The 16,267-nt window shown below is 37.3% G+C and overlaps 1 protein-coding gene across 2 annotated transcripts; it reads right to left on the reverse strand.

The window, feature by feature from the left end:
* Positions 1 to 128: 128 nt before the first annotated feature.
* On the reverse strand, positions 129 to 15,970 carry ctc1 (CTS telomere maintenance complex component 1). 2 transcript variants are annotated; one of them, XM_067370585.1, is made up of 23 exons: positions 15,804 to 15,970; positions 14,615 to 14,772; positions 14,269 to 14,506; positions 13,727 to 13,932; positions 11,902 to 12,034; positions 11,511 to 11,765; positions 11,229 to 11,357; positions 10,893 to 11,116; positions 10,606 to 10,756; positions 8,672 to 9,011; positions 8,219 to 8,333; positions 7,632 to 8,013; positions 7,347 to 7,436; positions 5,486 to 5,614; positions 5,351 to 5,397; positions 5,165 to 5,271; positions 4,908 to 5,073; positions 3,523 to 3,597; positions 2,893 to 3,055; positions 2,721 to 2,785; positions 2,475 to 2,631; positions 2,284 to 2,398; positions 129 to 265 (listed from the first exon to the last, which is right to left on the reverse strand). In XM_067370585.1, exons 1-23 carry the CDS (start codon positions 15,843 to 15,845, stop codon positions 165 to 167), a joined length of 3,588 nt encoding a protein of 1,195 aa, XP_067226686.1. In that variant the 5' UTR covers positions 15,846 to 15,970; the 3' UTR covers positions 129 to 164. The 2 variants fall into 2 exon arrangements, with proteins under 2 accessions (XP_067226686.1, XP_067226685.1); XM_067370584.1 differs by having other exon boundaries at positions 14,615 to 14,778.
* Between the last annotated feature and the right edge of the window lie 297 nt (positions 15,971 to 16,267).

The raw sequence follows: 16,267 nt of genomic DNA on the forward strand, positions 1-16,267 counted from the left end.
AATCTATAAATCAAAAATAATTTATTGAACAAGAGTTTTATGTTACAATATTTACTGTGATTTTGTAACAAACATAATTCAGTGAACACACGAACGGCATCAGAACATTAAACATGTGAAACACAGAGCAGCATTTGAGTCATGTCGTGCGTATCAGTGTGTGTTTAGCGTGTGTGTATGCGTTGGCATTGTAACTGCAGTGCAGGTGTGAATTTGCAGATGAATTCTGTTTGTCCTCGATGAACCTTCCTCAGCTGAGGTTTCCCTGAAACACACACACACACTTCGTTTAGCATTTCTGTGTGTTATTCTCCAGACAGGTTTTGTATGTAGTTTAGGGCTGCATTAATAATCAAAAATATAGCTGCGGGCAGCAATTATCAGGGTTCAAGCGCTTTGAGACCTTTAAGCACATGCGTAAAAAGGTATTATGTTTCATTTAGCAGGCCTGTAACACACATATTGCGTATTTGTGAAACACCACGTGATTAAAGAGGCGTAAAGCTAGTGACCGATTTCTTATAAACAATGAGTCAAAAAGGCCCATCAAGATTCGTTCCAACCAGCCTCCGTTAACTTTGTCTAATAGGTGCTCAAAATTCATTGGCCGATCACGGCCACTAGGCATGTGACGGAATCAAATTTTCATGTCTCGATTAATTGCTGAAGTTTTTATCATGGTATTGAAAAAAGTTGCAAAAAAGGTGTTTAAGAACTGTTTTTGTAATAACTAAAAAACTCCTAATGTTTAAATACAATAATACAATACACAAAATATATATAAAGTAAAGTTTTCAAACAGATTAAAGTGCAAAAGAATTATAAAGAACAACAGGAAACACTTTACAATAAGATCTCATTATTTAATGCATTAACTCAGATTGAGCAACAGCTACATTTGTTACAGAAAGTGTTATTTTTTGTTAAAGTAAGTTCAGAAACACAACTGATCATTTCAAGTCCATTAAATAAGTTCTTTTGATTTTAGTAATGTTATTAATCAGTAACTAAGAATAATTAATGCTTTATAAGTATTTTTCATTGTCAGTTTAATGAATTAACATGTTAACTAATGAAGCCGTTTGTCTCAAAGTTTTACTGAACAATAACAAATAATCACAATCATTAGGGCGTGTTGCAGTCCAGATTAAAATATAAAATGTTTAAGTTTGAAAATAAATAGCCTATTAAGTCTTTAAGTATTGAGTATTTGGTGCTGAGAAAAACAACATTGAGAACATTGAAGCATTTTAAAAACTTCACTAGCAATTGCTTTGTTTCCGGGGTAACCGCTGCATTTCTGCTGTTCCATCAGCGCCCTCTGCTGTCAGAGAGTGAACGTGCACTTTCATTCAGCGCGTTTGTGCACACTGGGCTTGTTTACATCTGAGCGCAGAATACAGCGATGTTGTGCATTTTATACGGTTGATGGGGAAAGTATTCTTAATGCATTATAAATATTTTAATAATTGTTAATAAATTATTATTTATGGTATTTTGAAATTCCCACGACAACAATATCGTGCATATTCATTATCACGATATATCACATTACCGAATATTGGCACAAGTCTAGCAGCCATGTTCCTCACAGACAAGCATGGCTCATTGGACCAAAACACTTCATGCCAAATTTCAAGTCAATCGGAGTTATAGCTGTTTTTATGTTTTTTTATGTTATAGCGCCACCAAGTGTCTAATCGCCACAATTTTGTTACTGTGATCAAAGATTGAGTCCATACACAAGTGTACCAAGTTTGGTGAAAATATCTCATTCTGTTCATTTTATAGCCATGTAGTTACGGCCATTTTAGTAAAATTGGCTCCGCCCACTCCGAACATTTTGCCGCCCCTTAGTGACCGTGAATCGAAATTTCAACTGTTTTTGATAGCTTCTGATATTCAGACTGCAGAGAATATTTCTGCACTGGTTTGGTTCAGATCAGGCAAAAAACCTAGAAGTTCGCAAAAGTAAGTTTTGGACAAAATTCAAAATGGCGGATTTTTTTTTACAGGCACAAATGAAATCAGAGATATACGTTTTGTTCGTCTTGAGCCAAGGATTCCAACGATTAAAGCGGTTTAGGAGTTATGAGACATTTCACATTTGTGGGCGCTGTAGTGCCACCTATTGGCCAATCGGGGTCATTCCTTGTCAGTCTCTCCCCAAATTGAGATCTACCATCTGGCCAAGTTTCAAGTTTCACTTTCATTACGTGCTTGAACCCCTAATAAAGCTGAATTTGTGAAGCAGCTCAGTGCTGATTTAGCGCACGTGTTCACCTGTTCTCTGAGCTCGTATGCGGCAGGTGAGGTGAATCTGTCGACACACGGCGGCGCTGGAGCACACACAGTTCAGATACTGAACTAAAGAGTCGTCAGGGTCCTCGTCACACATCTGCAAACACAAACAGAGTGATCACATGATCACAGGAAAGTGCTCATGTAAGTGTGTGCAGAGTTGAAACGCTCACCATGTTGTATCCGCGTGTGTACACCTTCACGTGACCTTTGACCCTGATGTGCCTCTGAAGCCCCTCCCACTGACCTGCATTCAACATCAGCAGATCGCAGACTGTGTCAGACGAGAACCAGACGTGAGCTTCACCAGAACCGTCCTCCACCACCACCCTACACACACACACACACACACACAAATCAATGACTGAACTTTTACAAGTTTCCATCATCTACACACACACACACACACTTTCACTCACTTCGCCTCAGCCTGAAACACTGCGCTGGTCGAGTCACATGGTGGGTGAGTTCGGCCACAGGACGTCTATAGGGACAAAAAGGTCACAGGGTCAAAAATACTTCTGAAACAAAAGGACAGGAAGGAATTCTGGGTAATCAGCCTACATGTGACACGAACGACGACATCACTACCTGTCTGAAGATGCTTCCGCAGAGAGAACACGTCCACTGCAGCCGCAGAGACAGCACACGCACCACGTGACCTTTGACCTGACCCACCACACCCCGCTGCATCCTGGCCGACGCCCACTCGCCCAAGAGCATCATGGGAGGAGGAGACTGAGACGCACCTGACCTGCGGAACGAGGAATTACACTGAATCAACACATTTTCTCTCAGCTTTGAGTCTGTTTGTAAATTTGTGAGAGAAATCAAAGACATAAAGTCACTTATTTATCAACAGAATTCATTACCATAAATCACCTGTACACATTATTCTCAATACTTGAGCTCCATTTTAATCAAAGCAGAATAAGAACTTTTTTGTCTGTTAGAAACTGATTGGATCGTAGAAAGTGGGCGTCACAAACTAAATAGAGGCGGATCTGAAGATAATGATATGCACGCATAAATCAATCATAACTAATAATTTGTGCATTAGTGAAAAATAATACACAATAGCACATAAAATAAAGATAAATCATTCATAATAAAAAAATGTAACATTCCATTAAAAAGAAAAACTACAATACTACATCCTGTTTGTTACCTGGTTCAAATGCAGTGTAAATAACCACACATGTGTAAATAAGTGCGACTCACCCTGAACGGACTGAGCTCAGATCAGTGACGCTCACACGGCTGATGGGAAGAGAGCGGCAGTACACGTTACACGCTCTGAAACACACACACACACACACACACACACACACACACACACACACACACACACACACACACACACACACACACACACACACTCACACACTCAAGTCAAGGCCATTTATTTCTATAGTTTATCATGAACACATCGTTTCAAAGCAGAAAACAGAAAATCATGATGTGATTATAGTCACATCTATTAGAGCTGAACCGTAATATAGTTTCATTTTGTGAGGATATAAACCATCATAATAAAATATAATTAATATAATATAATATAATATAATATAATGAGACAAGTGGTTTGGAGAATGTATATATTATATTATATTATATTATATTATATTATATTATATTATATTATATTATATTATATTATATTATATTATATTATATTATGACAGTTTGGATAATATAATATAATATAATATAATATAATATAATATAATATAATATAATATAATATAATATAATATAATATAATGAGACAAGTGGTTTGGACAATATATTATATTATATTATATTATATTATATTATATTATATTATATTATATTATATTATATTATATTATATTATATTATGACAGTTTGGATAATATAATATAATATAATATAATATAATATAATATAATATAATATAATATAATATAATATAATATAATATAATATAATATAATATAATATAATATAATATAATATAATGAGACAAGTGGTTTGGATATTATATTATATTATATTATATTATATTATATTATATTATATTATATTATATTATATTATATTATATTATGACAGGTTGGATAATATAATATAATATAATATAATATAATATAATATAATATAATATAATATAATATAATATAATATAATATAATATAATATAATATAATATAATATAATGAGACAAGTGGTTTGGACAATATATTATATTATATTATATTATATTATATTATATTATATTATATTATATTATATTATATTATATTATATTATATTATATTATTATGACAGTTTGGATAATATAATATAATATAATATTATGTTATATTGTTATATTATATTACATTATATTATGATGTAGTTTGGATAATAGAATAGAATAGAATGAAACAAGTGGTTTGGAGAATGTATGGATTATATTATATTATATTATATTATATTATACATACAAAAAAAAAAGAAAAAAAAAAAACTCTTTGGATAAGACTAAGAAATGAATCAAATCTGAGTTCTGTATATAGTGCAGTGGTGTCCAGTCAAACACAGGGAAAGTTTCAGAAAATCGCCTGTTAGATCTAGAGTAAAATGATTTTTTAGCATCACACCTGGACACTTTTCGCTGAACATGATGGATCTGAAGTGCAGCTCCGACGATCAGACCGTGTGTGTACGGACCACATGACAGATCCAAATATACATCGATCACCTGACCTGGACATTCGCCATCTTGGACGGTCAGACGGACCCTCAGATCCTCTTCAGAGTTTGGATCTGGACGATTACAGTGAAGGAGATTTCTGTGAAACAGAGACTATGACTGGATCAGCAGCTGTAGAGGCAGAAAGTGGAGGCGGAGCCAAACCTTTAGCAGCAGTCAGTGATTGGATCTTGGGTTTTGTTCCGCTGTCCTCCTGTAATGAGATTCGCTGAGAAATGACTCCATAAAAGGAGACGATATCAGGGGCGGAGCTGTAAAAACACACAGACCGTCCCTCAGTGAGTGACAGAAGATGTGAACGTCTACAGATCTAAAGATGATGATCGTCACCTGCTGTGAAGAACTTCAGAAACGCTCATGAGCGCAGGAACACCTGACTGAGGATGAAGAAGACACGAAAACAGATTTTATTTCAGCTATTTTCATTTAGTTGAACTTGAGGTACTAAACTAAAGTGAACTGTACCTGTGCGTCAGGAAGCTCGTCTGTGAGCGTGTGCATACGCCACTGCGGCTGCAGCAGGAGGGCGGGGCTACTGAGCTGTGTGACTCCGCCCCTCGCTGAAACTCCTTTGGCTCTTAACACACTCACATCCTGAGAGAGAGATGACATCATTGTGTCATCACTTACTCACAGTATGTCATGCTTTCTTCTCTACAGGCTTGGATCGAATGTGAGTAAATGACGACAGAATGATAATTTCTGGTGTACTGTCTCTTTAAGAAAGTAAATCAATTATATCTGTAAACTAGATGAGTAGAGTTTGATAAACTTTCATGTTGGCTTGACAGTTTGAAATAACTTTGAAATGCTTGAAGTTTGTAGATTTTACTCAAAGTGATTAAAATATTATAAACATGTTTTAACACATTGCTAACGTCTTTTAGCATATTACAGACATGTTTTAACATTCATAGTATGATTTAACAGGTTGCTAGTATGTTTCTATCATGAATCAACAAATTGCTAAAATGTTTTATCATGTTTCTAGCATTATTTAATGTTGCTATATTATTTATATTTATATTGTTATATTATATTATATTATATTATATTATGATGTAGTTTGGATAATATAATATAATATAATATGATGTTATGTTATGTTATGTTATATTATGATGTAGTTTGGATAATATAATATAATATGTTGTTAACACAATTTAGCATATTGCTAGCATGTTTCTAGCATGATTTAACACATTGCTAGCATGTTTTCTAGTATGATTTACCTAGCATTAAATTAACATCCAACATGATTTAGCATGTTGCTTGCATGATTTAACACATTGCTAATATGTTTCTAGCATGATTTAGCATGTTTCTAACATAAATTAGCACCTAGCATGATTTAGTATGTTGTTAACACAATTTAGCATATTGCTAGCATGTTCCTAGCATGATTTAACACATTGCTAGCATGTTTTCTAGTATGATTTACTTAGCATTAAATTAACATCCAACATGATTTAGCATGTTGCTTGCATGATTTGACACATTGCTAGCATGTTTCTAGCATGATTTAACACGTTTCTAACATAAATTAGCACCTAGCATGATTTAGTATGTTGTTAACACGATTTAGCACATTGCTAGCATGTTTCTAGTATGATTTACCAAGTTGATAACATGTTCCTAGCCTTAAATCAACACCCAACATGATTTAGCATGTTGTTTGCATGATTTAACACATTGTTAGCATGTTTGTAGCATGATATAACAAGTTGCTAGAATGTTTCTAGCATTAAATTAACACCTAACATGATTTAAAATGTTGCTAACATGATTTAATATTGCTAGCATGTTTCTAACATGAATTAGCACCTAGTATATGATTTAGTATGTTGCTAGCATGATTTATCACATTGCTAGTGTTTCTAACATGATTTAACACATTGATAGCATGTTTCTAACAGAAATTAACATGTAGCATTAGCATTTTGCTACCATGATTTACCACACTGTTAACATGTTTCTAACATGATTTAGCACTATGCTAACGCATTTTAGCATTTTGCTAACATGATTTAACACATAGCTAGCATGTTTCTAAATAGCTTAAATAGCATTTTTGTATGTTGCTTTTGTCAAGCTAACATAATAGTAATTATTTCGGCTCTGAATTTCTCCGTCAATATCACATCGTCCGTTATTGTGGCATCACTGATTTCAGATTGAACTCTAAATGACATGTTAAAAACAGAACTGTGATGGCTGTATATGTCAGTCAGACGGTCTCTTCCTCTCAAAATGGCCGGAATAACAGACTTTAAGCCGAGAGTCAAATATCATAAACAATAAAACAGTGAAAGAAAGCGAGTCGTACCTCAGTGTTGAGTGCGATTAATCTGTAAACACATCCAGGATGAACGACAGGGAACCAGCGAACACACGAACCTATGAAGTGCAACTCAATCTGCAAAACACACACAGATCTTTTGAGTGAATGATTCAATGACTAATACATTTTTAACAGTCATTTGTCGCCACCTAATGGTGTAACGAGGTAATTGATACAATCTTTATTTGAAGCGTCAAGCAACTTTTAAAGATCTAATCATGCAGTTCCATCTAACATGACGGATGTGACTGATAACCCGATGGCTCTGACCTTCCGATGGTCTCCGTCTCGCTCTCGCTCCTGCGTCCTGCAGTTCTTGGGATCGTTGTCCCAGCGCTGAACGTCTCCCAGACACGTGGCTCGGCACACGAAGCCCAGCTGCAGTCTGTGAGCGTTACCGGAGCCGTTCTGGAGCGTCACGCCCTGCTTGGACTCCAGCCTGAGGAGCAAACTCACGCACGGCGCAGGGGTCAGAGGTCGCTTGGACTTGTGAGTGTCAGCGGAATCATCAGCTCTGGGTCTCTTAGCGGTTTCTGACGTCCCTCCATCACGGGATTTCTCTGGACGGTCTCGTCTCTCCGACAGGCGGCGGCTCATGGCAGCAGATGGACTGATGATGGTCAGATCATCCACACAGAGCTGAAGATAAACCCTGCAAACACACACACACACACACACACACACACCTGTGTAAAGAGTGGCTCAGGTGCGCTCATTTTTCATTTATTTTTAGTTCTTTTTACTGTTATTATTATTTTAATCACTTTGATTATATGAAAATTTGCTTCTTGAAATTTGTGCGTGTGTGTGTGTGTGTGTGCGTGTGTGTGTGTGTGTGTGCGTGTGTGTGTGTTTACCTGCAGTGTTTGTGTGTGATGTAACTCGGCTGATCCAGATGTTTGCAGGAAGGGAAATGTGTCTTCATGAACCTCTCCATGACTAAAGTACACTGCCGCACACACACTAGACAGCCTAAACACACACACACACACACACACACACACACACACACACACACACACACACACACACACACACACACATACTGAACATCTGTAACAAACATCTGAGCCCATTTACACACAACTGAATATCAATATTAGTTAAAAATAAATAAATGAAACGTAAATAGCAATATAAAAAATGACAAATGCACATAACAAAATGACTTAAAACTTACATAAAATAAGGCTAATCAAAAAATTTATAAAAATAAAACAAAAACTAAACTAACACTGTCGTTATATAAAACACAGTAATATTATGTTTCTAATAACAATGTTACTCATGTTGACCGTGAGTGTGATTACCCTGCCAGGCTGTGTCGACGTCTGAGGTTCTGGCTCCTGATTGGCCGGTTTGGACACACACACAGTCGAGCGCGAGCGTCTGGTCTCTGAGCTGCAGTGTGGCGCGGGTGGAGTCCGGCTCCAGAACGCCCACTAACAGCAGCGGCTCCGAGGACGCGTGCTCCAGCGGGACTGTGTGTGCGGACCAGGACAGAGGCGCGTTCAGCTCCACCGCCGTCATGTGAGCCGCAGACGGAGGCAGGAGAGCCGGCAGAGAGAGACACGCCCACACCTCACGACTCATCCAATCACACAGCTGCTTCACTGACCACAGCGCCACAGACGGCCAACACACACAGTACTGACACACACAGAGATTTACAACAACAGGAAACACGTCTGACACATTTCCCATAAGCACTGTTTTATTGAAATTAACACTACTGAACAAGAGTAAGGTAATGATCAATTAATTAACATTAATTCTGCGAAATGTTTACGCCACAACTAATACACATGATTTTTCTCCATCAATTAACTGATGCATTCTTCCATGGTAACAGAGTACGTGTGGGTATATTACCATGGTAACAGAGTATGTGTCAGACACGAGTTCTCTTTCGCTCTTTGTTTAGGGTTAAAAAAATGTTCGTAATAACTTTGTACATCGCATAGGTGAGTGCGTTAATGTGATATTTTTGAAATAGATGTAATTTCTTTTTATTTCTATTTTACTTTTTTTTTTTAGTAAGTAATTTTAGAAATTCAACTTCATCTAATATTTACATTTTAATTCAGGTTTTATTTTACTTTAGATAACCCTGGTAACAGGGAAAGTGTGTTACCATAGTAATAGGGTATGTGTCTGTTACCATGGTAATAGTATGTGTGGGGTGTGTTATTGTGATAACAGGGTATGTGTGCTTGTGTTACCATGGTAACAGGGTATGTGTGGGTGTGTGTTACTATGGTAATAGGGTATGTGTGCTTGTGTTACCGTGGTAACACGATATGTGTGGGTGTGTGTTACTATGGTAATAGGGTATGTGTGCTTGTGTTACCATGGTAACAGGGTATGTGTGGGTGTGTGTTACTATGGTAATAGGGTATGTGTGCTTGTGTTACCGTGGTAACACGGTATGTGTGGGTGTGTGTTACTATGGTAATAGGGTATGTGTGCTTGTGTTACCGTGGTAACAGGGTATGTGTGGGTGTGTGTTACTATGGTAATAGGGTATGTGTGCTTGTGTTACCGTGGTAACAGGGTATGTGTGGGTGTGTGTTACTATGGTAATAGGGTATGTGTGCTTGTTGTTACCGTGGTAACAGGGTATGTGTGGGTGTGTGTTACTATGGTAATAGGGTATGTGTGCTTGTTGTTACCATGGTAATAGGGTATGTGTGGGTGTGTTCCTGTGCTATCAGGGTATGTGTGGGTGTTACTATGGTAACAGGCGACTGTGGTAACAGGGTATATGTGTGTGTTACCACGATAGCGGTATGTGTATGTGTTACCGTGGTAACAGGGTATGTGTGTATGTTACAATGGTAATGGTATGTGTGGGTGTTACCATCGTAATGGTGTTTTATACCATAGTAACAGTATGTGTAGGTATTAGTGTGGTAATAGTGTATGTGTGAGTGTGTTACCATGGTAACAGGGTATCTGTGTGAATGCATGTTACACAGTAATGGTATGTGTTGATGTTACAGTGGTAATAAGTAGTTTGTGTGTGTTACCGTGGTATCAGGGTATGTGTGTCTGTGTTACCGTGGTAACGGTATGTGTGGGTGTTACCGTGGTAACGGTATATGTGGATATGTATGTTACTGTGGTAACGGTATGTGTGGGTGTTACCGCGATAACAGGGTATATGTGTGTGTGTATCTTACCATGGTAACAGTATGTGTGGGTGTTACCATGGTAACAGGGTATATGTGGGCATGTGTGTTACCGTGGTAACAGGGCACTGGTGCGGTTCCTGTATCATCTCTCTGTAAATGTTTCTCTTTTTCTGTGTCTTCTGTTCAGCGTCACACACAAAGTCCAACAGCCGCCCGGCGACCACACACACGCGCTCCGCTCTCACCCAGCGCGGACACAACCTGACACACAGACAGGAGCGAGGACTGTGACCATACGCTACAGTATTTCAGCGAGGGCTCTGCATGAACTAGGACAAATATCAATTGTGGATTATTTTTCAGATAAAAACATGAGAAAATAAAAAATTATCGTCACCTCTCTGTCACAGCGCTCTGGCAGTAGCAGAGCCACAGATACTGCGACGCACCCAGATTCTTCTCCAGCAGGAGGCACTGCAGCGGACTGTGTGACCCCGACACCTCGACCTTTGAACTCAAGGGGCTGAAGGCGCTGATCTGCAAGCTGGAGCGCAGACACGCACACAAGACGACTCGCGGAGCGAACGGGCAAGCGTGGTATGTAAAGTGGACATTATGAAGCTGCAGAAAAAATAAGTTTTTTAAATGTTTGGATGGTTAGTTCTGATGAAATCACATCTCTTTGTCCAGCTGATATCTACGTTTGCTTTCACATTATGACAAATACACTCACCTGAATCTCCGCCCCTGGCCTCAAGCCTCCGCCCCACTTCTGAGCCGGCTGATAGGCCAGACAAAGCCCCACCTGCCTGTCAATCTCATAAAGCCCCGCCTCTGCGTTCAAAATCTTCGTGACTGTACCCTGTCAATCAAACACACTGTTACTACAGAGACAGGGTCACTGCACAGGTCAAAGGCCAATTTGGCTAAAGTTTTGTGATTATATATCAATATGGCTATAAATAATAATGATAATAATAATAAAATTACTAAAAAATAAATATATATAACATACCTTAAAGCTGATGAGTGTGGAGCGTTTGACTCTGACTGCGGGGGCGGAGCCTGACGGCAGGTGTGTGTGTGCGTCTGAGGTGTCTGTGTGTGTCTCCGGCTCTTCCAGGCTCTCCTGCGGATGGAGGCGGGACTGACAGCTGTCGGACAGCACACAGCGCCCCTCCAGCCCCTGCAGGGAACACACACGCAGAGAGGAGATCCACACGCTCTGGCCGACACACACACACTGCCTCCAGTACTGATGCTTGGCTTCCTGCGGGATTATGGAAGATTCATCAGACTGTAGATTCACATTCATCTTGGACAGAAAGTCACATTCACTGCTGGGGTTAAACATGATTTATGTGTTATTAAACCTTCATCATCTTAAAGATGACAGAAGCACTGACCGTGATGAACACAGGCACTGAAGATCCTCCTTCACTGAGGATGAGGCAGAAGAAGCGTTTCCCACCGATCAGCAGCAGCGGACAGACGACGCTCACCTGCCCGCTGACGCACACGTACACCTGATCCTCACACCTGACACACACACACACAGAGCGCTAGAGCGGCACGATGATATGTTTAAAACAGAGATCATGATTCTCCTTTGATTCTGAACAGAACAACATGTCATTTACTAGAGGTGATTGAACGAATGATTCAATGACTCACTCATAAAGACTTCACTTGTTTCATTACTGGATGAATCAGAGTTTTGAACAAATCTCTTGAATGAATGATTCAATGACTCACTCATAAAGACTTCACTTGTTTCATTACTGGATGAATCAGAGTTTTGAACAAATCTCTTGAATGAATGATTCAATGACTCACTCCTAAAGACTTCACTTGTTTCATTACTGGATGATTCAGTGTTTTTGAACAAATCTCTTGAATGAATGATTCAATGACCCACTCATAAAGACTTCACTTGTTTCATTACCGGATGAATCAGTGTTTTTGAACAAATCTCTTGAATGAATGATTCAATGACTCACTCATAAAGACTTCACTTGTTTCATTACTGGACGAATCAGTGTTTTTGAACAAATCTCTTGAATGAATGACTCAATGACTCACTCATAAAGACTTCACTTGTTTCATTACTGGATGATTCAGTGTTTTTGAACAAATCTCTTGAATGAATGATTCAATGACTCACTCATAAAGACTTCACTTGTTTCATTACTGGATGAATCAGAGTTTTGAACAAATCTCTTGAATGAATGATTCAATGACTCACTCATAAAGACTTCACTTGTTTCATTACTGGATGAATCAGTGTTTTTGAACAAATCTCTTGAATGAATGACTCAATGACTCACTCATAAAGACTTCACTTGTTTCATTACTGGATGAATCAGAGTTTTGAACAAATCTCTTGAATGAATGATTCAATGACTCACTCATAAAGACTTCACTTGTTTCATTACTGGACGAATCAGAGTTTTGAACAAATCTCTTGAGTGAATGACTCAATGACTCACTCATAAAGACTTCACTTGTTTCATTACTGGATGAATCAGAGTTTTGAACAAATCTCTTGAATGAATGATTCAATGACTCACTCATAAAGACTTCACTTGTTTCATTACCGGACGAATCAGAGTTTTGAACAAATCTCTTGAGTGAATGATTCAATGATTCACTCATAAAGACTTCACTTGTTTCATTACTGGACGAATCAGAGTTTTGAACAAATCTCTTGAGTGAATGATTCAATGACTCACTCATAAAGACTTCACTTGTTTCATTACTGGACGAATCAGTGTTTTTGAACAAATCTCTTGAATGAATGATTCAATGACTCACTCATAAAGACTTCACTTGTTTCATTACTGGATGAATCAGAGTTTTGAACAAATCTCTTGAATGAATGATTCAATGACTCACTCCTAAAGACTTCACTTGTTTCATTACTGGATGATTCAGTGTTTTTGAACAAATCTCTTGAATGAATGATTGTAAGGGCTGCACAATTTGGCTAAAGTTTTGTGATTATATATCAATATGGCTATAAAATAATAATAATATATGATTCAATGACAATCACATATTTTAACAGTCACTCGTCGTCACCTACTGGTGTAACGATGTAATTGATTCAATCTTTATTTGAAGAGTCAAGTTATTCTCAGAAGGTGATTCACTCTCTTCCGTAGACATCAGTGTTTATATCCGAACTATAAATGTTTATCCCAGTATTTCTGTGATTATTTTATCCCACACCTCTGCCTCAGGAGCTCAGCCGCCCGCGTCACACTCATGACCTCACTCAGGGTTCCTCCGGGGTCAAAGGCCATGGCCTCCAGGGTCACGCACACTGGAGAGTCGATCACCTCTAGGTAACCCGCAGCAGGTGCATTCTGGGGGATGTAGTTCCATGTGGGAAACAGCATCAGCCTCCCCAACCAAAGACAAGACGACTCCAGCATCTGGACGACAAACAAATATGTATTTACTTATAAATACTTATTATTTTTTATGTTTCTGAAAGAGTCTCTTCTGCTCACCAAAGCTTCATTTATTTGATCAAAAATACAGTAAAAACTGAAATATTATTCCAGTGTAAATCAGCTGTTTTCTATGTGAATATATAGTAAAGTGTAATTTATTCCAGTGATCAAAGCTGAATTTTCAGCATCATTACTCCAGTCTTCAGTGTCACATGATCCTTCAGAAATCATTCTGATATGATGATTATGGATTAATATTTATGATTATTATCATATGTGCTCATGTGTTTGTGGAAGCACTTCCTGTCCACTCACCGTACACGATACACTCCCTCCGGCGTCTCTCACCCGCCAGACCCCGTCACTCGTCCCAGCGGCCCGTCCGTCACACAGGAAGCCAATCAGAAGCAGGTTGTCACGTGGGAGTGCTTTGTATTCGGGCAGCATTTGCTCCGCCCCCCTGGCTCGTTCCCGGTAGTGGGCGGAGCTCCAGCTGAGGCTGCTGCAGCAGGCGGTTCGCTGCTCTCGCGTCAGCTCCGACACGGACATCAACCTGACAGGAAAAAGACGTTTGTCATGGATATATCTGGATACATACAGTAAACCTGACTTGCACACTGCATTAAATGAGCCACATTATACAGAAGGACGTCACACTCACCTGTAGCTGACGGGCAGATCTGAGCTGTCCGACCCGACGGCTCTCTGGACCTTCGACACCACAGCCAGAGACAGACGCACCACAGACAGACCCAGAGACGAGTCGATGAGCGGGTGGAGCTGCTGTCTCACTCCCTCGAACACCTCCGACAGCCAGCGCTGCTCCTGCAACACACACATGACATCATCATACACATGACTAGACACACACACTATCTGTATATAAATACATTAATGTAACTGTTAAATAAATATAAATAAATAATTGTTAAATATATATATAAACATATAAATATAATTGTTAAATAACTAGAAATAAATATATAAATAAAAAGATAAAATTGTTAAATAATATAAATAAATGTAACTGTTAAGTATAAATATATAAAGTAAATATAATTGTTAAATAAATATAAATAAATATATAAAAAATAAATGTAATTGTTAAATAATATAAATAAATATATAAATAGAATTTTTAAATAAATATAAATAAATTGTTAAGTAAATAAAAATAAATATATAAATAAATATAATTGTTAAACAATTATAAATATATAAAAATAAATATAATTGTTAAATAACTATAAATATATAAATAAAAATATATAATTGTTAAATAAATAAATATAAATAAATGTAACAAGTATAAATAAAGTAAATATAATTGTTAAATAACTATAAATAAATATATAAAAAACAAATAGAATTCTTAAATGAATATATAAATAAATGTAATTGTTAAATAATATAAATATATAAAGTAAATATAATTGTTTAATAAATATAAATAAATAAATATTGAATAAATATAAATATATAAACGTGATTGTTATATTAATATATAAATAAATAAAATTGTTTAGATGTAATTGTTATGGAAGCCCATTTCACATAAGTAAAAAAATATGCTGTGGTAAACTGTAATTATGACACTAAAAAGTCTAAATAATAACATTTATAGTCAAAAATTATGACTTAAAAAAATCACTTATGGCATAAAAACTGTAAAGTCCGAATTATGAGTTTCTGTGTGATAATTGTCTTTTTATGTCATAATTTCAATTTATGTCATAATTATGATTTACAAAAAGATGATTTTTTTTATTATGTTGCGGAAATTTAGCATAATAAACGGACAAAATCAAAAACAACTGAGAGACTGTGTAAAGAAAAATAAATAAATGTACCGCTCTGCTGTGGTTTTTAAAGTGCTTTAGAAACTCCTCCATCCGTTTACACAAACACACACTTCCGCTGTCACTGACACACTAAAATATGATCAAATATAAGCACAAATAAATACTAATATTAACCAGTTTTGTGTGTGAGGGATGCGCGCGCTCAACCAGCCCGATCTTCTTCTGCGAGTGCGCATGGCGTCACGTGGACCAGGAGTGTGTGTTATTGCGCCTCCATGTGGAGCGGAGAAAAATGACGCCACAATCTTATTTTCTTGATCCTATTTTTTTTTTTTTTTTTTTCAAAACTTTTCTGAGTTCGCGAAGGGTTTTTTAAAAATGTGGTTTATATCATTTGTATCATAATTTTAAATTATATTTACAGTTACAAGCATTCGAACCGCACTGAGGGCTTCAGTCCGCCAATCAGATCTGCGGATTCCTCCGCCAGCTCAACCAATCAGGCGCCGACT

This window comes from Chanodichthys erythropterus, chromosome 20, assembly GCF_024489055.1.
Source record: "Chanodichthys erythropterus isolate Z2021 chromosome 20, ASM2448905v1, whole genome shotgun sequence".
Classification (NCBI taxonomy): Eukaryota; Metazoa; Chordata; class Actinopteri; order Cypriniformes; family Xenocyprididae; genus Chanodichthys; species Chanodichthys erythropterus.